This window comes from Varanus komodoensis, unplaced genomic scaffold (genome assembly GCF_004798865.1).
Source record: "Varanus komodoensis strain SLA01 unplaced genomic scaffold, ASM479886v1 scaffold10, whole genome shotgun sequence".
NCBI lineage: Eukaryota > Metazoa > Chordata > Lepidosauria > Squamata > Varanidae > Varanus > Varanus komodoensis.
In genome coordinates, this window is record NW_025335269.1 from 26529523 (window position 1) to 26554124 (window position 24602).

At 38.4% G+C, this 24602-nt stretch overlaps 1 protein-coding gene across 1 annotated transcript in view; it reads left to right on the top strand.

Moving 5' to 3' along the window:
- Positions 1-24602, top strand: part of CSMD1 (CUB and Sushi multiple domains 1) — a 909441-nt gene that overhangs the window by 348830 nt on the left and 536009 nt on the right. The window contains exons 5-6 of the mRNA XM_044419148.1: positions 1544-1738; positions 16008-16215. Coding sequence (XP_044275083.1) covers positions 1544-1738; positions 16008-16215 — 403 coding nt within the window. The remainder of the gene's footprint in view (positions 1-1543; positions 1739-16007; positions 16216-24602) is intronic.

Consider the following 24602-nt stretch of genomic DNA (forward strand, 5'->3'; position numbering starts at 1 on the left):
TGGAGAGCATTTCATCTGCATGGGGTGTAATATCATTCACTCACCTCATTCATACTTATCAATCAGGAAGGATGTTTGCATGACATTTACTAATATTAAAAAAGTCAAACGTAAACACGAGGATGTGGAGTCTACTTAATGCAAGGAGAGTTCTAAGCAGTGAATTGGGGTTTCTTGCTTTCCACTTCCTGATTCAGCTTCCCATCAAAGTTTCTTGCAATTACATAGAATTCCAGATATGCAGGGACTAGAATTGAAAGAAAATTATGGGATCCCCTCAGAATTACTCCCTCTCTTATGTTCATTTTTAATAAAAGTTAGTTTAAGGCATCAGTGTGTAATGTGCACTCTGGAAGTATGTGGTGAAGAAGATGATAATTGGAAACTGGAAGGATGATCAAATAATTCCTCAGATGCTTGCCACTAAGTTTTCACTACCTACTTAACCAGCATCATAGTGCTGCAGAGCTAACATGGGAAGGAAAAACATAGTTCAAAACTAACCTTGAGGAACTCCAGTTGGCACAGTATTAGCAATGTGGAACCACAGTCTGCTACTGAAGTACCTGGTTAAAAAACTAAGTAAATAAATATGCATAATTGATCTAACAATGTTATACCTACCATGTTTGACTGTATATACAGGGCACATCCTATGCTGAAGAAATGAATTTTCACTTTCACAATGGACTTTCACAAGGTGGAGAATATTTGATTTCTACTCACAGAAATATGGATGAGGAAAACATTTAAGCAATTTGTAGGATACATACCAATATTTGATTTATGCAAGAAAAGTAAAATAAAATACCTACCTTTTTGTAGAGTGCACCCTTTAGAATTAAAATCAATTGCAATAGCAGTTCCCTTTTATTGCAGCATGACTTTTGTCAGAAATGTTTTTGAGGGATTATGCCCAATGACTTCAGTATTAATTTCATCTGCTAACTAATACCACAGGGTAATGAGAGTCTCTATATTGCATTGGAAAAATATCAGTGTGTAATCTTGAAACTCTGTATGAATCTTAAAGTATCAACTGTTTCATTTGCTTTAACTTGAAATCCAGAAACAAACAGGGGTTGGTTTGGATAGCCTTATTGGCCCCTTCCAAGTCTAATATTCCATGACTAGTAGCTATGCATAAATAAATGAAAATAAAGGAAAAACTATGTATGCCAATCACATCTGCTTGAAGCAAATGGCAAAAGTATAATGGATTTCTATATATATGGATGTACTGTAGCTCAAGGTAGTAAATTAAACAGCTGTCCTATTTTCCTGAGCATAAAATTCATAGAAATTATACACTACATTTGTGTAAAATTGTATTTACAATTTAGCTGATATTTTACCAACACAAATTTATTTCCTAGGGAAGAGTGTTCTATTACCTTAAGTGCAATTTATTTATTTGAAATCAAAGCAAGAAAGCAAGAAACAGGCATTTATATTTATTGCATAAAATCAGTTCCAATAACATTAAATTTATTTTTATCCTGTACATTTGGTCTTAATAAGATCTGTTTTCTTTCTTCAACAGTGCTACCCAGCCATACCTGTGGCAATCCTGGGGAAATACCTAAAGGAGTTCTTCATGGCACAAGATTCAACATTGGAGACAAAATTCGGTACAGCTGCATCTCAGGCTATATTCTGGAAGGCCATGCCATGCTGACGTGTATCATGAGCCCTGGGAATGGAGCATCGTGGGATTTTCCAGTTCCATTTTGCAGAGGTAAGGTTCACGAGAACTAATGCTGTAAAATTCTTCCAGCTTGCCCTTCTCTCCCTTAAAACAGGCATTATAGACAAGTGTGGCAGAGGGGAAGGTGGTAGCATGCTCATGGGCAGCAGCAGCAACTACTGCCTGGGGCTAAGATTTGAGCCCACATTCGCTTCCTTGACTAGGGACAAAATACTCCTGGTCCTAGTCTCTGTTCACCCTGGATGCAAACCAATGAAGAAAAGATCCTACCAGGTGAAGACTGAAAGCACTTTGAAGGAAACAGCCTTAATACAAAGGACTATGTGTAAGGTTCTGTACTGGAAAAACTTTTCAGTTAGATAGGGTTTGATTTTTAGATGATAATCCACCTTGCAAAACCTGGATATAGTATTCCAAATGTCTACTGAGCCTAAAGAAACCTGAGAATGCTAAACTACTAACTAGCATATTGCCAAAAATGAGTTTTATTCAGTGCATACTTTCAGATGTTCAGTTTTACATGCAGTTCAAACTAGTTTCTGTCTCATACGTGATTGTGTAAACAGATATAAGTATTCCCTTCAAATACCTCTGAATTCTATGTGTGAATCAGCCCTCACATTAGCTCCCTTGTCCCAGTTTTCCTGCTGCAAGTTAAATATCACTATTACTCTATACACAGCATTATTTTTTGCTCTCTGAAGTTCAAACATTTAGAATGCTGAAAGCATGTCTCATTTTTAAGTAGCAGCTTAATATTCTTAATCATAAAGTTACTTTTCTGTCTGAGAAACCTATTAGAAGTATTTATGCAAACGCGTGCGCACACGCACACACACACACACACGGAAGAGTCCTTGAGTAAACCATTTCACATACTCTAGCCAAAATTAAGGATACGTATGCAACAATTTACTAAGCATGTACTAAAATGAAACCTTGTTTTGGACTGAAGTCTTAAATTCAATTGGTATCAAAACCCAGTTAGATTAATTGAACTTCAAAGTGCTTAACTGTTTTTGGATATAATATCTTCTCTTGAATGGTTCCAATAGGATATGTTGTTCTGGGTACACACTTACTATCCCTCTATAGAATTAAATTTGCAAGAATTGTACAGTCTTCTTAAAATCTCCTCTTCTGCTAATTTTGCTGATTCTTGCAAATCAAGAGAGTTTCGCTGATGCTTGAAAATGGCTAATTTTGCAATTATTTTGCTTAATACTTTAAAAATAACATTATTAGTTGTTCTCCTTAAGTAATTATAAATGTGCTTGCTAAACAAAGTTGAATTTCTACTGTGATTTAAATTACCAAACTGAGAATAACCATTCCCGTGCTTCTTAACTATTCATGTTCTTCAGTGCAAGTGGTTTGCTGTAGGCCATCACTGCCATACATCCAAATTCAACACCTGCTTGGTTACTAAAGTTACAAAAATGCCTTTGGTCTTTTTCCCAGAGGGTCTCACTTATCAGGAAAAAGGGAAGCAACACCCAGTAGAGACTTAAACCATTTATTTTGCATAAATAAAGTGTGTCTCCTGCCCAAAAGCAGAGCTGACAAAAAGCAAAGGTTTGGGCATGGTCTTACAGATTACAGATTGGCAAGTAGTTTGGACCATGCATGCCCAAGGGCTCTTCAGTTCCAGATTGAGCAATCCTGGCCTCCAACATTATGGTACCTTTGCAGGGTCATTAGTGGGGTCTTCTAACTAGGTGTTTGCTGGCATTTTCTAAGAATTGTTTCTTGTGACATTTTGGGCCTTCTGTATGTCTCCCAGACCTAGTTTGTGGTTAGGGTTAGTGAAGGTTTTCTGATAACTGCTTCCCCTTAACACTTGCGGTTATGGTAGGTGTTACTTTCTAAGTGTCTAGGTGTTTTAATTGAGCTTCTAACTGACAAGCCTTAGTCATGTAAAGCTTTTACTGATTAATTGATCTACAGCTTTAAACACAGAGAGCCTAAATCAGGAGCTACTTTCAGTACCCCGAAAGCTATTGCTAAGGCTACCCAGAGGCCTTTGGCCTATGGCCTGGCCACTGGCTCACAGAAACAGTCTGTGCATGGCCTCCTTGAAAGTTACAGCCAGGAAGCATCATTACAGAATGGTTGGTCTTTTTCTAATGCTAATGATATCCTGGTCCTGAAGATCTGCAGTGCCATGACTATATACGCAGAAAACATAGCAAGGGTTTTCAGATTTTAGCAACTTTTCATTCCTCATGTAATGGCCAAAACAGAAAATACTCTGAATTTGTTTCTAGTAGCTACATTTAATGCTTCCCCAAGCTTAAGTCCTGAAGTGGGGGCCTGTTCCTGCCCCCAGATAAACATAAAAAGATTAAATTAAAAAATGAAACTGCTGGATACAGATATAAACTAACATCTATTTTGGCCCTAAGAATAACATATAAGAGAAGGTAAGCTGTCAGAATAGCAGCATGGTTAAGCTACATTTTCTTGGTTTCTTGACTACAGAACCTAATCTTCTCCTGTCTAAGTTCGATGTGACTCTCCCCTGGTTTCTCCTGGATCATCCTTCCCTCAGTTCCATGGCCTCCTGCAGAGGTTACACAATCCAAGGGGGCCCCATTTTTCTGTCAGCAGTTCCAATGAGCCCTGTTGGGACATGGAACTGCAGGCAGACCCAGTGGCCAATACAACACTTCTGAGGCCCTAGTTGCCCTGACAACTAACCATTCCAGACTTCCCTAGATAATCACCATTGATCATTTGGTGATTTCACAACTTTGGTGCAGTTTTCCCCACTCCAAAAGGTTGAAATGCCTCCGCTAAGGCTTAGTTACTGGCAGGAAGAGCTTTAAACTACAATATGCTGGCATTTTTAAAAGTCTATTTTGTCCTCACCCCCATGCCTGTGGCCCACCCTTGCAAAGCAGCCTTCAAGAGCTTGCCCCTACTCAGTACCCTGAAGCCAATATTTTACAGAAGCAGATATTTCTGATGTGGAAATAGCTAAGATGGGCATGGGTGGGAGATCACTTAATCATTGGATGTGTGGGTGTGAAGCTGCTTTTAAACACAGAAAAGAAGGCCCTCTTGTTATTGTTCAAAAGTAGGCCAGCCTTTCTTGTAGCGTTCCATTGCTTCCATTTCAATTTCATGCTTCACTAAGAAGGGCTGACGAAAAGAACTTAGCTCTGATTTGGTGGCTCCTCCTCTTCTGTTATCCCTGGCTGGTTTAAATTACTCTGCTAAATTTTATTTTATTTTTGTTCAGCTCCCCTTTCCTGTCCTATTCCATGAGCTCTTGTTTAATACTGAGGGCTTCTGTACCATCAGAAGGAAGACTTTCCACAGAGGGTTTTTTTTTTTTAATCCTCCCAAAATGACACAATTGTACAAATCAGAGTGGCTATACATCTAGCCATCTTACAAGAACAAAGGGAGTAGAAACAGAGAAATGAGACACAGAAATATCTGGTACAAATCAGGGTCACATTTATCTATTTAAATTATTTGTTAAAGGGAACATTACAGGCTTCAACTCTGTTCAGGCAGCTAGCCAACACTTTATTGGTTGGTATCCTTGTCCTGCAGAGTGACATCAAGGTGATCACCACTCAAGGTGATGTGGGGAAGCTTCCCTGTGTCATCCCCTGTTGGTGTTTCAGAACCTTCACAAGGTGAGGTGAGATAGGTTGAAAGGATCCAAATTTCCCTACTGGGCATCAACCCCTTAGCATGAAACCTCAGACATTGCTTGTCACCATAGAGGTGCCTTTGGATGCTCACCAACCTTAACCCCAAATATGTATGCCCACAACTAATATGACCAAAATAAAGAGATAGATATTGAATCAAGCAAAAACAAAAATCAAAACAAAAAAATCCCTATGAACTGGCAAGTAACCCATTCCAGTTAGCAGTGTAGAGTAGGACCCACAGCCCACAGCCAATTGGACGATAGACCAAAATGTCATACCTGGCACAAAAAGGTGATGAGCAAAGCCTATGATAAGTACAGGAAGAGATGTTTCCAAAAGTTCAAAGATGACAAGGTCAGGACCGGGGGGGATTTTGCCTTGTAATCTCCCTTGATCTGGGATGTCGCCAGCTGTGGCCCTCTTGTGTTGGACCAGCCAGGAATGGGGAAATGCATGTGTGGATGCGGATGCTCCTAGGCACTCCTAAGAGCACCACTGAATTCTGCTCATTCTATTCAGATGCAAGCCCCATTGAGTTCAGTGAAACTTCTGTCAAAGCAAGTGTGTAAAGGAATCTGTTCCTAACATTTTGTTTTGCTTCATAGATATAAGGGAGAATGTGTGTGGCAGGGAGGGAAAGCTTCAATTGAAACTAAGTTGCTTGATTCTTCAGTGTCAGAGTATCACCTAGATACTCAAGTAGGTGTCTTGAATCTTGACTAATATTTAATTAACTTTATCATTGGAGCAGCTTCCTCTAAATGTTTCCAAATTCTGTGAGTTGATTTAATAAATTGCCAGTTTGGCACAGATAGACTTGATTTAATGATAGAAATGGGATGTTTTAAAATGTCAGTGCAGAACCCATAATTTCAATAACTGGCTAATAAAATACAAACAATAAGCCACAGATGTCTGAGGGCAGAGAGCTTTAGAGGGGACTATGATTTTACTGCTTTTTAACATTTTGGTTTTGCTGAGATAAGGAACCATATCATTGTGCCTAATTTATAAGCTTTCCCAAAAATGTATAGAAAACCATGCCTTCTAATAAAGAATCATTAGCTACTTTGCAGATACTTTTAATAAGGCTTACTAAATAATGTATGCTCATGGTTCATTTGGAGCTGTCTAAAGCTGCAATTTTCTTTAATTGATAAGCCTTACATAATGTGACTGGAAATGACAATATGTCACTTGCTAGAGCTTTATAATATGCCAGTCAAGTTTTTAATTGCATCTTTTCTATTGCTCATGATGAATGGTAAGGAAAAGTCTTCGAAGGAAGGGGAGGGGGGACTGGAACTTCTGGCACCTCTAATGACTGCCTCTGTATTCAGCAATGTTTAAATACAACAGCATTTGTATCACTTACATAGTTGCATAACAAAGTAAAATGGATCTTAAGTGATCTGTCAAATCAGGACCATGCAGTGTGAAGTAAGATTGAATGGAGCCATCATAACAGCCTGCATTCTGTTTCTAAGGGAAATGCAAAGGGCTTTGCTTAACAATTCATTCAGATGTTATTTATCTGTTTGCACACAAACTGCAGGATAAACTTCAGAAATTACTTTAGTGAATGCCTTTTTTTAAAAAAAGAAAATGAACTTTGGCTACAAAAATTAACTTACAAAGTGTCTAGAGGAGTACAGGATTGCTTGGATTCCCACTCTGAGACTGGACAACCATTCCACATTACCCTCACCTGTTAGAAACAGCTGTGCAGATTACTTCTGATCATCAGAGCAAACTCAGAGAGGGACCTTGGGAGGAAAAGACCAGCACTGTTAAAATACAGTAGCGATTCGGCTTTCTCCCCTCATTTTCCAAAGCACACAGTTGAAACCTTTGCTTCCATGTTCCTCCAACTCTGCACAGGATACCCATAAAATTCAGGTTTGAAGGTTATGGACAACCTTATTGGATTTACACTGAAAAGAGTCCTGGTCATCCCCAGCCATTAAGGAATCTGCCCTTAAGACACTGAAACAAAACTTACGCTGAACACAACAGTGCATTCCAAGAGGGGTAGAATCCACTACACATACAAGGGCAGAGTTGCACAATTAGCATGCACTGCATTGTCTATCTATTCCTTTTCTTAGTTACTTATTTATAGCATTTATTGTTGTTCATCCAGAAAAATTCCAGGAGCAGTTTACATATCAGTACTGATAAGACAGCTCCTGTCTTCAGGCTTACAATAAATGAAAAGAAAGAAACATGACACCAAAGGGATGGGAAGGGAAAAGTGGGTGTCACAAGGACCAGCTGTAATGCAGGTATAATGCTAGAATGGCCAGGCATAGTTTTTGTGCTTGTTAAGACCAGCTGTAACAGACATAGTTCTCAGAGGAGGCAAAAAGGGCTTGTTCCCTTAGCTGAGTGGATGCTTTCCTCCTCTCCCTCTGGTACAGCTGATGTAAGGCTGCTGCCAGGTGACAGCTGGAGAAGAAACCAAGTCTGATGGAGCTGGCTTCTTAGAAGGAGCAAGCGTGGTTCTGCACTCCATCGCTGCCCCTGTTGGAGTTACTGTGCAGATAATTGCTGTAGCTTCAAAGAGAGGGAAAGATTTGTGTACAGCAGCACAGAACATAAATACAAATACTAGCCATTTTATGTCCTGTACTAGTGAACTGTTTTAATGTGTTAAGTTACATTACAGGAATGCTATATGTATAATTACTGTGTGATCAATTATCTTTACACATAAAGGCAGTGCAAATTGGGCCCACAGAATTTGTGAGATCACATTGTTTATAATTAAACCTCAAGCAGCTACAAAAATCATGTCTCTTTTTCATAATTCGTACTTTTATTGGAAATCCTTTGTATGTAGCAAACTTCATACTTGTATTGCAAAGTGCATAATTCTGCCTGACATGGTACCTTTAGAAGGGCTCACCAAGTGAAAAGCAGCTGTCCGGTACAGAATTTAATTTGTATTCCTCATGGCCCCTAGGGAAGGCATGCAGAATGAAAATGCTCCCCACCTGATGTGATATGAAATTCTAAACATTGCAGAATGTGGATAGAAGACTTGCTACAGGATGTAATTTGCATGTGAAATATTTCTTTAGATAATATTTTTAAGCCTATACACCTAGGTAAGTCCTACTGAACTCAGTGGGACTTACTTCTGAGTGGACATGTAAAGGATCTCACTGCTCCATGTATATAAAAAGAAACTTGGATAGCATTATTATGGAAACCTTAATTTATTTTGCTATTCTGGGTCTGCCATTGTACTACTGTTAAAGGTGACTAAGTTCTTTTGTTTCCCCTTGTCATTGACTGAGACAAACAGTGAAAAGTGGCAGAGTCTCCGTAAGAATCTGAACTTAGATTAGTGCTGGACACAAAAGTACTCTACTGCTGTACTAACTCTATTTTCAGAGTGATTACACCGTTACTGCCCTGCTCTTTTTGTGATGTAAAACCTAGCTGTCCAGTATGTATATTTTCTACAGTCAAGGGTAGAATCATGGATTCATACAGTTGGAAAAGATATAGAGGGTCATCAGGTCCAACCCTCTGCTTAGTGCAGGACTCAAATCTCCCATGCAAATACTATCCAGGCCTGACCCCACTTAGCTTCCAAGCTTAGAAATGATCACACACTTCAGGCAGTAAACCCACGATGAGATTCAAACTTGCAGACTAAGGCTCCAGAGCCCAGAGCCCTCTCCACTGGGTTATCCACTAGAATATGAAAACAATTGTTATTTCCACCTGCAGCAACACAGATTTGATATCTCCTTGTTCAACCCTGGCACCTTTGTATTTATTTCTAATAATATGCTGTGATTAAATGTTAATTGTGAATTGCAGTGGCTTCATATGATAAAATATGAAATGAATTGTTGGCTGTTTGTTCAATGAGGAGTCCTCCTGAACCTGAGGAGTTTAGAGAGATATTTATTTTTATTTTAGCAGAAGACTATCCTAAAAATTTAAAACATTCCCATTAAGAGCCGTAAAGACAAATAAAAAATGGCAAGAAATGCAAAAAGAAAAACGATTTTTCCTCCCAGTTGAATGCTTGTGACACATTTCTGTTATTTATAACTGAAATCTCTTGTTGCCCTAACCAGTGAAATCTGAAATGGCACCTCTGGGCTTCCAAGACAGGAAAGCAGGTATTTCCCCCACAGTCTGTAGCACTGTGACAGTCTGAAACACTATTATCTTTGAGAAACACAGAGACAAGTAGAAATGCATCAGGACTTTATGAAGTCCTAAATGGAATGACCCCATCCACAGCTTTCAGACAAATGTGCATATTGGAACAGCATATTCATGGAATTGAGCAGTTGTCCAAATGTTGCAATGCAACTTACAAGAGCTGAAATATACCGAACTGCACTTTTAAATTAGGCTTGCTCTCCTTCCTTTTGTTTATAATTCTCATAAAGTGTTAGGGAAGGATTTTGACTGAAGCCACAAACAATGACAAAGGAATGATGGTGCAATATCAGGGGCGAGGGGAGCGAGGTTTACTCCCCCTCCCTGCTATTTTGATTTTTAAAAGCTGCAGGCCCTGCCAATGTTTTCTGCAGCATAGCAGCAAAAGTGAGCTATAGCTGCAACTATAAGCTGATAGCATGGACACTCTTGCATATTTTCCAGAAGTAGTTTGGAAAGAAAGTATGGGAGGGACTGGGGTGTCACAGGCTTGTTTTCTCCTTCCTTCAAAGCAGATTAAGACAAGTGTTTTCTGATTTAAAAGATTTATTATTTTAAATCTTACTAGCTAGGCTAGCATAAAAGAAGAGAATTGCAGAAGTAAAAAGTCAAGTTGGGATACTGGGGATTGGAGAAAGCAGGGTTAATAAGTTGATTATAGACTGAATACTTCTCCCTTCCAGACTGTATAGATCACACCTTTGGGGCTGATCTTCCTACTTAAGGGCCAATCACTTGGAGGATCTGATGTTTTTAATTGGCCTTACTTATTAATTTCATGGTATTTCCTTGGATGTTTGGTCTGTTGACATTAGTGTGAACCATTCCACTCCTCTACATTAGTATGTTCTCTAAACTTTCCGCCAGTATTTAAAATTGCCTGGTTTTCAGGAACCACTTTTTCCCCCCTCTTGCATTTTAGCTGCAGGTTCTAAGCCTCCTTCTCATCTGAGTCGGAATCAGATTCCACAATTTATAGTTTTGTGTTTGTTCGTTTGTTTGTTTGTTTAGAGAAATCTAATCCCTACATGAAGTTTCATTCCTGCTTCCTAAAAGCCCAAGGTTTTTTTAAGAGTTAGAAGAAGCTGCTTTAGTGCCATTGTAGGTTCTATTCACTCCATGAGAACTATAGTATGGGTTGTGTGCCCCCTAAAATGGCACCTCCATGGCTACCTGTTAATTAGCCAGATGTGCATGGTGGTATTGAAATGCACATAGCATTTTGGTACCTCGGAAATTACTTTGAGAGAAAACACATCTTTAAACACACATTAACATTAGTATGCTTTTTGAGGTGTTAGTATGCATTTTGGGGATTTTAATGCAGAGTTATGAGACTCAGCACAGGTAAAAAGCATTTTTTCACAGAGTGCCCAGATAAACGATGGATTTCACTCCCTCAAGATATAGTGATAGCCATTCATTTGGAATGCTTTGCCAAGGGACTTGGTGAATTCATGGGGGGTATGGCCATGTATGGCTTCTAGTGGTGAAGGCTGTCTGCTGCATAGAATGCTATATGCTGTGTACACCAGTTACTGGGGAACATGGGCAAGAGGATATCACAGCACTTATGTCCTTGTGACTTTATACAATGGCCAAACACTGTCTATGTAAACAGACTGCTGGACTAGATGGACCCTTGGTCTCAGTTGGCATAGCTCTTTGCATGTTCTTACAAGTACAAACAAGGGGAAATGAAATGTAGCAGAATAAACTGATTTATCTGTCCTTACAGACAGGACCTTGAAGGTCACACAGATTTATAATTGTTGCATGCTGTGTACCATTTATCATATCTCTTGTTGTTAAATCAGGATAATGCTGTGCCTTTTTAAACAATGGGAACAGAAAAACAGATATAAAGTAATAATGTTAGAAAATACTTCTTCAAGTTCCAAGGTCACTTATGATTTAGTCCAGATCTAGCATTGATGTTGACCTCACTAGAAATCAATATACGTGTATTAGTTTTGTGCACTGATGCATTGTCATTGTCATGATATTTCCAGGAAGAAATGCTGGAAGAAAAGATAACATAAACTGAAGTGTTTGAAACCTAAAAGGCACATCAGCCACTTGAATTCTTACCATCAAATGAAACAGTTGTAAGCCGTTCCAGACAATATGGCACAGTACACTTTGAGTTTCCTTTGCTGATGTTCTTTATGGATTTACAATTTAGTAGTTTAATTCCCTCCCTCCCTCCCCTCTTTGAAACCACATCTGTGCTGTGGCCAAAGGAAAACCTATAAAACTGAACTGAATACACAAAGTAAAACAGACGGGGTAAACAAAAAGAAAAATGAGTTTGTTTTGCCTTGCCGTGTCCTTGTAGCAAAAAGCAGTATTTTTAGGTAGAGGTTTCTAAGGTGCACCAGCTCTGCTTGTGAACTGCACAAAGACTACCTTGATAACCTCAGGCCTACCTATGAATGTTGAGCCCAAAAGTTGGTAGTGCAGGGATGGGTTTATTTTTATTCATTTACTCAATTGGTCTTACTTCCAAGAAGGAAGGTATACATAGATATGCCCTAACATGCCATCCCCCATCCATCAGCTTCATGGGATGACCCCAGGTTTAATTCTTCTGGGAGAGGGAGAAAAAGTCTCGTTCTCCATTTTCACCACACCATGCATTATTTTAAACACCTCTATCATGTCTCCCTTTACTCGCCTTTTTTTTCCTAAGCTAAACAGGCTCAGGTGTCATACCCACTTCCCATAGGAGACCTGCTGCAGCCCTCTGTACGTGGTTGTCCTTCTCTGCAGTTTTTCCAACTCAATAATGTCCTTTTTCAGGTATGGTGACCATAACTGAGCACAATATTCCAAGTGTGGCCACACCAAAGATTTGTAAAAGGGAAGTCAGAGTTTGGCAGGTCTCTTTTCTACTCTGTTCCTAATTATGCCTAGCACTGAGTTTATCTTCTTAACAAGAGCTGAGCACTGGACTGACATTTTCTTCAAGCTGTCCATCACTATCCCAAATTCCCTTTCTTGCTCAGTCATTGCTAGGTCAGATCCCATCAGAATATAGTTGGAATTTTTTACCCTAACATGCATTACTCTACACTTGCCTATATTGAACTGCATTTGCCATTTTGATGCCCAGTCTCCCATTTTGGAGTTTCTCACAATCCCTTTTGGTATGAATCATCCCAAAATGTTTAATGTTATCAGCAAACTTGGCCAACTCACTACTCCTTCCTAACTCCAGATCATTTATGACTAGGTTGAAAAGCATCAGCCCTAATACAGAACCTGCAGGACTCTCCTGGTAACCATTCTCCACTGGAAGAAATTGCTATTTATTCCCATCATCTATCTTCTGTTCTTTACAGTTGGCAATCCATAAGAGGACTCACCCCCTCCCCTTTTTATCCCATGACTGCTTAGTTTGCTCAGGAGACTTTGATGAAGGAATTTGTCAAAAGCCTTTTGAACCCCAGTAAACAATGTCTCTTGGATTGTCCCTTGGTCATATCTATGGAAGTTTCCTCAGAGAGAAGTACCATTTAATTCAATGGGACTTACTGCTAGTAAACTAGTATAGAATTTCAACATTAGAATACCAGTCTCCACTTAGTCCTTCTGCTTTACTCATTTTCCCTTGAAATTTCTTCAGAGTACCTCTGAGTAAGATCTGCATTCTTCTCTCTATGCAAGGCAAGCCATTCATTCTTTCTTCTTTCAAAGTGTGTTTTCAAGAATTGATTCCTCTGTCATGCCTTTGATCACAGGCCACCTACAGAGCTTCTCCCCAGTACTCAGATCTAATTCCTTAATTGTTTTGTACTGTACACATCTTCATTAGCTGATAGGTTTTCTAAGCCAGAGACCTTGTCAAGGTTTGTATATGTATGTATAACACACAAGGACAGTGATGTCCAGTGTAGGTTAAAATAATAAAATGCATAACAGTGAAGAGGCCTCTGTCATTCTCCATTTCCATTAATGCAAAAACAGTGTTCATTATTATTTCTCTTTTATAGTTTTCGGTCATGCAACTATCTTTGTAGGCAACCTAATGAGTTTTTAATTTTTCATGCCACTGAACTGCAGAGATGATTTTTTTTTGTAATTACATATGTTTTAATGTGAAGAACTAATATAATAATTGTTCCCTTAAAGTCTTCAATAAAAATTTGTACCTTATACACAGTGATATTTTTTCTCCTATTTTTCTGAAATACTGTATTTTGCAATGCATAGATTAGAAATTCTTCATATGTGACTAAATAGTTAATTGGAAGACCAGTCATACAATGCTGAACTTTAATATTATTTAAACTGAAGAAACTTTTTAACCACTATCTATAATTATGCATACAAATGTAGATTTCCTGCTTTCTCAATACTTTGGAATATATATGCACACAATAGGCTGTCTTACACAACAGTACACAGTAATCTGCCTTAGACAATGAATCATTGATTTGTCTTTTCCATAAGTCTACCCTGAATGCCATCAGTTGCCCAAAGATCTTCCATTGCCTGCTCTTTGAGCAGATCTGCCCGGTCTATTTCAATGGACTTCTTTCTTTTGCAACATCCCTATCCATTCTTTGCAAGTTTCATATTCAGTTTTTCTTTCCTTTTTATGGGAAAAAAATATATAGGCTGTATTAGTGGTTGATTGCCCCCACTGACAAAAGTATACTTGAGTACATTCTAGAAACTTATGCAGCCATTTTTCCACATTTTCAAATGTGCCCATATAGTTGAACATTTTTTCTCCCTCATGTACAACATGCATCAAAAGTGCAGAGATATGCAGATTTCCCACCACAAATCATGTCCATTTCTGTGTTCAGTTCTGAGAGGTGCAGATTATAAATCTATTCCAAGTGCTCAGTAGAGCTAATTCTTTTACTCATCCCTACTTGTTACCAAATATTTTTTATCTCAGGGATTAGCTAAGCCTTTCAAAAAAATTTGGGGAATACTATTATTTTCAGAAGACAAATTTGCATTAGTATCACAACTCTTTGAATGCTAAAGTAAGCACATGTGTTATTTATGGACATTTAAAATATAACAGTATTGTTCAATAGCTATTGGTTCAGTTGAAACATCTGTTAAACCTTGGTCAAGGAAATTTATATATATATATCTAATACAGTAATGCTACAAGTGCTGGTGTTGGAGAATTCAATAAAAGAGCTATAGCATTATCCCTAAGTCCTGCCAGCTTATACCAAGGTTGCACAAGGGTGTGCTTAGGAACAATTGCCTATCATATTTTCCCCAAAGTGAATAGAATTCAATTGAATTCTATTGTCCTTCAATTGAATTCTATTTGGGGATATACCAGGGAAACATAGGAACCTTGAATTCTGTGGATCCTTAGTTGCACCAGGCATACCTCCAAACAGTCCCACTTTTGGCTTCATTGTTAGTGGAGCATGTTAGAAATATTTGGTGTTTCTCTGAGAGAATCTGAAAAATATTACTAAGTATGATCAAGAGAAGTATCACCTCTACTTACCTTGCTACAGCTGCTTCATACTTCAAGGGTCATTTTTGGGCATTTCTTATAATGTCTCATGCACTTTGCTTACTCAATATCTACCGAACTTCCTAGAGAAATGAAACCTGCTTCATATTGTTCTACTTTCAGTTTTAAAATCTGCAGCCATTCCTCTGGACTGCCCTTCATATTGTCTGCCATTAGGCATAGGTTACTTGTGTCAGATATTACATGGCCCATCCTTAATATGATTTTTCAAGATTGTTTACAGTAGAACCCATAACAGGATTAACAACATGGGAGAAATTATTGTAGGTTTCTCCATATGACCATTGGTAGCACTAAAACAACAGTGCTATTTTATTCTAGAATTGCTAAATGTTTTTGTGAAAAACATTTAAATCCACTTAAATCAGACCTGTAGGATCACATCAGTAATCTATTAAGCTCAACACCTAGTTTACGACTGTGGCTAGCAGATGCTTTTGGGAAGCCCACAGAGCTGCCCAAGTTTTTGCCTCCTAGCAACCAGCATTCAGCACCCCACAATGTTGTACTAGCAATGAGCAATCGTGGCTTACAGTCACTGACAGACTTCTCTTAATTGCCCTCCAAAACAGCCCAAGGTATTTGATATTTAGTTTGCCTTTTTTAAAAGAACCTAAGGGTTGGGCACAAGAAAGGGCAACGTATACAGTGCATGCTGATAAACTCATTCAAGCACAATCCTACCCATGCTTAGATAGAAGAAAATTCTTACTAGATAGCTGGCTGTGGAATGGCACTGATTTCTGTCTAAATATGCAAAGGATTGCACCCTTGAATGTACAGATCTGGCACTGCATATAGATTCTTCATAGCATCTTTTTTCTGGTTCTATTAAATCCCTAGTTAAATGGCTGAAATAATCTTCATCACTGTGACCAATTCTTTTACCCTGTTTTTTTCTTCTTTTTCAAAAAATCAGCTGAAGGTGCCTGTGGAGGAACTCTCCGTGGAACAAGTGGAATTATTTCAAGTCCTCACTTTCCTTCAGAATATGATAACAATGCTGATTGCACATGGACCATTCTAGCTGAACCGGGAGATACCATTGCTCTGGTTTTTACGGATTTCCAGCTAGAGGAAGGCTATGATTTCTTAGAGATCAGTGGGACTGAAGCGCCATCAATATGGTAAGTTAATAGAAGGGGATGTTATCCCACTTTATTTTTACAGCCACCATTTAGCCATTCATAATATTATGCTGTTCTGAAATTGTGTTTGGACTTGCTGTTCATTCTGAAATAAGTTGTATTATTAATATTTTCATCATTTTGACCAAGATAAAATGGACCAGTAGATGCATGTTGTTTATGTTGTTCTAGAAATATCTCACTGTGAATTTCCTGAGAAAATATTAAAGTTACAGTAAGGAAGAAATAGCACATACCTTCAAAATTTTGTTCAAAGTGATGAAATGGTAGGATACTGCCCTCTAATGGTTGGAACCAGGATTATTCGGCTGCAAGTCATTATAACCTCTTAATAAAATTACACTTTGAGGATTGGTGTAAGAAATAACTGTGCCTCCTTTAGATGAGAGAAAGCACCAGAGAGAAACAATTTTACCAGAATGACAGTTTCATTTTAATGACACTCGCGCAAATGTGATGAGTGGTCCATTTAGATTAGAGGCATGTGTGGTGAACTTTTGCATCAACTTTTGGGTGAAATTAGATAATACAGTTACAAATCTCATATTCCAGGATTTTGTGCTAATGACATTTCTTTCTACAGTTTGAGACCTAGATGGTGTTCATGATCCATTATGGTTGACATCCCTATCTGTAGCTCATCAAGTGTGTATGTGTGCATGGGTGCACATGCGAGTCCATGTGCACAAGCAGGCGCACACACACACACGAACACATGTGCTGCACATACACGTATCACATAAGAAATGTCAATGATATCATTCTTTACTATACTCCACTAATTAACAGTTACCATCTTTCACCAGAAGCATTCCAAATATAGCATATGATGTAACAGGGTTAAATTTAGACTTGTATGCAGAGGTTATTCTGTATTCAGGCCTAGATAGGCTAGGTGCATCTGTTGAAAGGAGAACGGGTAAAAGTAGAAGCTCTGATATTCTGTTTTAAGGCAAATTTGTGTATATGACTATTCTTTGTTTAATGTATAGTTACTCTGATACATTATTTCTATGGCAAGCAGTTAGGATGTCAGTCATTTCATTCCTATCAAGTTGAATTGGTGAAGCTAGTCCTGAATTTTCCTTTTCAGAAAACTCAAATATTTAGGAATGAGGGGAGTTTACATTCAAAAAGCCAACCAAAGAGTGGTAATAAAATGTTTTACACATTTCTTTAGAAACAAGTTGCCCATCTGTTGTTAACTGCAGATCTGGCTAAAACTCTGACCTTTAGATCTCAATTGTATAATCAGCATTCAGGCTATTGGAGTAAGAGGTTGAATGGCAGAGCAGACATAGAAAATAGGTCATTTTACCTATAATCCTATGCATACTTACATTGAAGCAAGTCCCATTGAACTCAGTGATGTTCATTGCACTATTTCTTTTCAAACTGGACAGGCAAAAAGAACTGGCGGAAGCATGAATAGGGACTGAGAATTCTTGCCGGCTTCAGCAGTAGTTCCCTATATTCAATAATGCTAAAGCTGTGCAAGAAATGTATCCCATCTTTCATGGCCTATTGAGAGATTGCAAAGTGAATTTTTGGCAAAATTCTTAAAACATTTGACAACTGACAGACAAGTCTCTTGCATGTGTGTTACATGTGTGCAATGTTTTTTGGGTGACCCCCCTTCTATATATTGGAAACAATTACAGGTTTTTTTAAGTGGCTTTAACTTCTGTGTAAATTAGTTTATGGACACTTTCATTGACAGCTAGAAGTAGGTTAAAGCAATGATGAGCTAAACTTTAGAAACTAGACTTTTTTTCCTAAAACAAACATTTAGTTTGAATTTGGGATGGGATTCCATAGTGAATGCTGGATAGAACTGCCAAATTAATTTAATATTTTCTAGGGTTGGGGGCATGATCTATGTGGATGTAACTTACTAGAGCTCCTTAAAGGTCTTTCAATATAGTATGGATGTAAGAATGCCTCAGTCTAAGCAAGAGTTTTGGAAATGGTGGCTGCTAGCCTAGCAGAAATCTGAAGGCTCCTGGCAAGTTGCCCAGAAAAAAAATTATTGCAACCCAAACAAAAAAATCACCCAAATGACCTCCTGTTTAACAGCAATCAGGGCTGCAAAATGGGGTAGAAGTTTGGACTTACCTTTAGCTGTAAGTCATAGATTAATAAGACCTCAGAATACAGATGGCTTCCATCTACTAGGAGTTTATACATGGTTGTGGACTTAAGCTCCCATCAGCTCCAACTAGAGATGAGTCAGGAATATGATAGGGTGGGTGAAAATCTATTAACGTGTCATAGTGCATTCACCTGAATTCCAGTTCACCATCCTGTATTGGTACGAACTTTCTATGGTATGAGCGAACTGAAGCTTGTAATTGAATCAGAAATGGGCAGGGAGTCCATCAGCCCCAGATCAGCTGAGCTTCCTAGAATCATTACATTGCTAGTCTCAGCCAGGGGTTAGAAATGCTCAGAGTCCCATATGGAGGAGATGAGTTTGTGCAACCTGTGGTAGAGAATGTGTGTTCCAAGGGTCACAACAAGGAAGGGCTATTGTCATTTTTATGGATTTCAGAAACACATTTCTGTCCTCTTCTAGATGATAAAACAGAAGTACACTGATTCTGACCCATCAGCCGTCTTCTGCTGTTCTAAGAATTCTCATTACATTCAGTGGGGCTTACTTTAATGGAAGTGTGCATAAGATTACAGCCTATCAGATCAAACAATACACCCTCCATTTTATCTTGGACAAACATTTTATTTACTAGTAAAATTGTGAACTTGAATGGTATTATGTGAAGGAGAAAACTGATGCAAGCTACCTGCTTTTTAAGTGGTAAAACTAATTTTTACTTTTTTTCCCTCTCACAAACTGCAGGAACATAATTTAGGTTGCTACAGAAGTGAAGCAGCTGCTAGCTTACAAATATTAGCTTTAGCTTGCATATAAATCACTATTTCTTAGAAACAAATCAGTCTCATAGTGTCCTGTCTTTAATAAATTACTAATACCTTAAAAGCATTATGTGCTATTAGAATGTTGAATGTATATAATTACTCCAACAGTTATTTTTTCAGATTAGTTTTACAGGAATGATTTATTTTGTGAATTGTTGCACAAGTGTGGCATACAAACTTAGAAAACAATAATTCATAGTAATGAACAACTCAAAGCAACTATGCCTCACAGGTGTTTGGGTGTGTAATACTTACACAGCTCTACTTCTCCATTTAAATTTTGACATGTGTGTGTTTTCTGTATTTATATAATTGAATAGGCAGGGAACCTGTATCATGAAGCCCTGTGTTAATCCCTGGTTCAGTGTAGAAGATAATTTTATCCTTGTTACCAATAAATTACATAGGAAGCAAGCCAAAGCCCTCTGCCCTCAATGCACAGAAACCTCCAGACTTGGATCTGCAGTGCTGCTGCACTTCGTTCCCTGCATGTCATTCAGATGGCAATTTTTGGCTGTCTCCATGAAGTAGGTACAGAAGAGGAGGGAAATGGTCAGGGCACTGTCTGGATAAAGCATAAAGACTAGGCCCTAGATCCCTTCTCCACCACCTAGCACACTCCTTTGCTCCTCTTCAAGGTCAATCTGTGACCCTGGAAAAGCAGCTGGAACATTTCTTTCAGTACCTGCTGCAAGGGGTACTTTCTTTTTTTCTGATGGGGCAGGGAGTGAGGCCTTTAAAGTTCCGGTACAGAAGTCACAGGACTTTGGAGCGGGACGTCAAATAATCCCATGTCCCTGAGAAAATGGGATTCCACCCTTCATTTTTATATGACCTGTGCATATAAATAACCTTTACTTTTATATGACTATTTCAAAATGTGTTTTTCACAGTATTGTTATTCTCTCTCAAACTCTGAATATCTCATTGCTTTAACCTTTTTGAAGGTGCAAAAATGTTATTTGGCACTGAGTTAGGGAAGGGAGAATTGCCACCGCTTTTAAGGTGGATGGCATTGGGCTGGATCCAAACCAAAGTGAAGGGGTATGTGCCCCCCCCACAACAAGGAGGAAAGTGGTTCCTGGAGTAAGGACCATGAGGCTGCAGCCCGACTTGAGGTCTGTATAGCTGGCACCACTTACAGGGTGCAAAGAACCATGGACACCATGGCAATACCATAGTGACATTACTTGCAATTTCCGTATTTTTTAGTATCTAGGTTTGGCCCTTTTACATTTACTGTGCTATTGGAAATACTTATTGAGGGTGGTGAGCAAAGAGAGGTGGTGCATGGCTCAACATATTTGTTGAGATAAATGTATTCAGTGTGTAGGGTGAAGGGAAAGGAAGCAGTAAATTGATGCTTAATTCATAGAGCATTAGCACTTCTTGTGCACCTGCTAATTTACCACCTACTGTGCTGGCAAAATATAAAGGCTTAATTCACATCAATCATTCCACATCTGAATCCAATAGGATTATAAAAGTGAGATTACATTTTCAGAACCTGCATATGACCTATGATGTAATTTTCCAGTGCACATTAAATTACATAAAAAGTAGTAGGTTTCTAAAATATTTGTGTAGAAAGCTGATGGATGCCTTTGTAATTCATAGTTGGTTCCCTATTTCATTCATACACGTATTACACTTAATGTTATGGAATAGAAAGGAGTATAGTCAACTTAATTCTTCACTCAGTTCTTGAAAGTACATATATAGAAAAAGATATTCTGCAATTGGCTGGGTCAGTGGGGGAGAAAGAAAATAAAAAGCAAATGAAATACCATACTCTTCTTTCCTTTTGTAGAGACTCCTATTAAATATTGGCAGCTTCCTCTTCCTAATGGCTTCGACATTCTGACAGTCAGACATGATATTCATGTCATGTTTTGTTTTCATTTTTGACTAATTGGGAAATATTCTTCCAAATGTTTAAGAGATGAAGGTTTGAACAAAATGGCAGCTCTGGGCAAAAAATTAGCTATGAGATTGATCAAGCGCTATAAACTTGTGGATGAAGGGGCTTTGTGAAGGGGCTTATCTGTTGGATTTTCCACCCCCACCACAAAACAAAACAAAACGGAAAATGCATGCAACAACTAGTATGACCAATGACCAGTGGTGATGGGAGTTCAGACCAAAACCAAGGCTTGGTTGTCTATCCGTTCTTTCAGTCAAGGGTCCAGTCTACTTCTGAGCAGGATATACAAGCCATATGTATCCATGGTAAAAGAGCCAGGGTAATGCAGCATATAAAGTAATCCACTTAGTAAGTTTATTATACTAAGTAGTATACAGGTATTATAAATAAATAAATGTTAAGCTGTTATCTTTTTTAATTACTTGTTAAATATAACAGCTATATTTTCTAAGCTCCCACCATTGCTCTTCTATGTCTTGTTCATACATAGTAAAAGAGGTTAAGGGAAGGCAGATCCCATCAGTAAAGGGAAATGGAAGACTTGCTGGTCAACACTCAGCCTTACATTCCAGAAGCACTGCTAGAATCCCAGTTACCCCGCTTCATTTCTTAAGGCACCCTGTAGAAAAGGTAAGTACTAGAATGGTGCAAGGAAGAATAAATCTGAAACACGTTGTGACTGTGCAAGATTTCAATAAAAATACTTTCTAGACCCAAGTTATTGAGGCTGTAAGCAGGGGATTTGTAGGGCATATTACTGTGGGTGACCTTATCAAGAGTCTTACCAGAAAAGGTATATTTTACTTTCTGTGTCCCTAAAGTCTGATAGGACTGCAACCTCTAAAGAGGTGTTTGTGGATGAAAGTGGCACCAAATGTGTATGGAAAGTCATTTCTATTATGTCTGCTGAAGCCCTCACCCCAAAGGCTGGGACAATAGTTGTTGTTGCTGTTGTTACATTGCCCATGGATACTGCCCATGGATGAAGCTCTCTGGATGGTTCACAACATTTAAGTCACCCATCCAGATTTCAACCAGGCCCAATTCTGCTTAGCTTCCAAGATTAGGCAGGCTCAGACACTTCAGGCTTTACAGAAGGTCAAATAGGTTTATGGCATGTAGCCAAAGTTTTTCATCGCTCTGTGAAAATCTGTTATCTTGGGATATCCATAAAGTTATTTCAGTTACAGATCTTTCAAACTAAGCAAGGTATATGGTGGTGATCTCAGTACTTCCTCTCTGGAGATGACCTGTGCCCATTGCAAAGAACACAAAGAAGAGCTCCTGGTAGACTCAGAGTGTGCATCTGGACTAACCTAGCAATGTTCTTCTTATGTTATTATTTAGCAATACAGTATTTATGAAGAAGATAAACACTGGAAAAATAGAGATTAAATTGGTATTAGGAAACAGGCAGAAGAGAACTCCTGTGGTGCTCAGTGCATGCACTCTGCAAGATCAGATGGAATGGCAGAAGTTCCACTGCTGGGCTTCTGCCATTCCATAAGTGGTTATTCCAATAGGAGTCCATTAGTTTACATAAACTCAGAGTAAATTCATCAATGAAGTGTTTCCTCAATAATGTTCAATAAACACCTTTGCCCACGCTATTGCTGTTTAGTTTGCACACAGACTTTATTGATTGCTTCCACGGCTCTGAGAAAATATAGCATTCAGTTTAAATTAATACATTTGGCAGCTGGATAAAAAAGGAGTCTGGCAGGCTGCAAATATACATTTAATATTTTCATGTTGCTATTTAGAGATCTACTGTTACAAAGCAGAAAACTTTTCCCTTTTGTAGAGGTGCATATAGAGATTTCTGTACAAAATCTAAGCAAAAATGTAAATAGCCTGAGCCATCATTTCGGTTGTTCTCATTCCCATATGTGTAAAATTCACAGGAACATGGCAGTGAAAAACAGACTGCAGTTGTTTATTGTTTATCCATACGAGTAAAGTTTAGAATAGGTCTGTTGCACAGTTCAGCCTTGAACAAGAATATCTTTTAAAACTGTAGAAAAATTCCCTGCTGGTAACTTGCAAAAATATCCTACAACTCATGAAAAACCCATTTACACAGTGAATAGTGCTGCCTGGTGGCTCTTAGTCAAGATAAAGGCAAGATGCAACATTATTCTATTTAGGCTGATTCTTCATATACTGGTAAAAACTAGGAGTAAATAGTGATAATTGCAGTAGCCCTGCTTTACATAAATTTACTCTCAAGACAGCCTTTTGATGTGAAACATTGCTTTGATATCATGCTGTATTTGTAAAGGAGGATGAACCCAGTATGCAATGGGTCACATCTTCAGGTATCCAAGATCTGGAAAACCTAATATGTAAATTCAGAGGTGCGTCTACAAGGATGGATAGATTTGATCCTCAATTCAGTGGGTACAGGATTAATCATAAAGTTTTGTTTAAAAGTTACATGTGAGCATAGAGAAAATTCAGCCTCTGGGGAAATGGAGAGCACAGTACTTTCACATGTGACAAATTCCTTAGTGAAGAATGAAAAGATGTGTGAGCTGGCTCATTGCTTTGAATGACTGAGAGCCCTGATTGCACAAGGAACCTGATGAGGCAGAGGGCTATACTTCCATTGAGCCAAAATAAATACAGTCTCTCCTTATACCTTCCCTGCCACATGGGGTGTAGTGTGATGGAAGTGATTATATATTCATAGCATCAGAGTAGCCCTCACCAAGTAGCTAGATAGAAACTTGCAATAGACTAAGTCTGGGAAGGTTCAGCAAATAAGCCACTTTTATGCAAAGAATACTCCTCAACTCTTAGAAGATAATGGGATGGTTCTTGTATGGTGCTCCATAGGCAATCAGAAGTCTTCTGGAACTCTGAATTAAAGTGTCTTTCTGCTGAATCAGAGTATTGATCCATCTAGGGTAGTATGGTCTGCAAGCATCTTGCCAGAAGTCATCTTTCCCAGCACTACTTGATGTTGCTATAGACTGAATCGGGGACCATTTGCAGGTAAAGCATGGATTCTCCCATATGAACTAACACAGGTTTTAAGATCTTTGCGAGAGGTTCATCATTCTGTCCCAGTGATGCCTAAAGCATCTTTGATGGGAACTTAACAGGGAGTCCTCTGAAACTCTTTGGTGGGTTTCAGATGGAAGGTTTATTTAGTTCTTCTCTAATGAAATTCTGTAGAAAGCAATGATGGATTTATTTAGATATACTGTGGATCCACAAGCTGGCTTGCAGTGGATGCTGTAAATATGTTACAGTTTATTCAACAGATTGATGTTTTAGTTGCTTTATTGATTCACTGACACTGATGCCTGGTTGTTATTTTGGTTTCATTATGTATTTTTCATTGTATGTTACTGTTGTTTGAAAATGACTTGCTGGAAAGGTTGGATACAAGTTTATCAATGACAACAATAGCTGTCTTCTCAAAATTCTTTTGCATTACTTATTTTCTTGCCCTTTATTATTTAATTTAGAAAATTAGATCCCAGCTTACTTTCATATT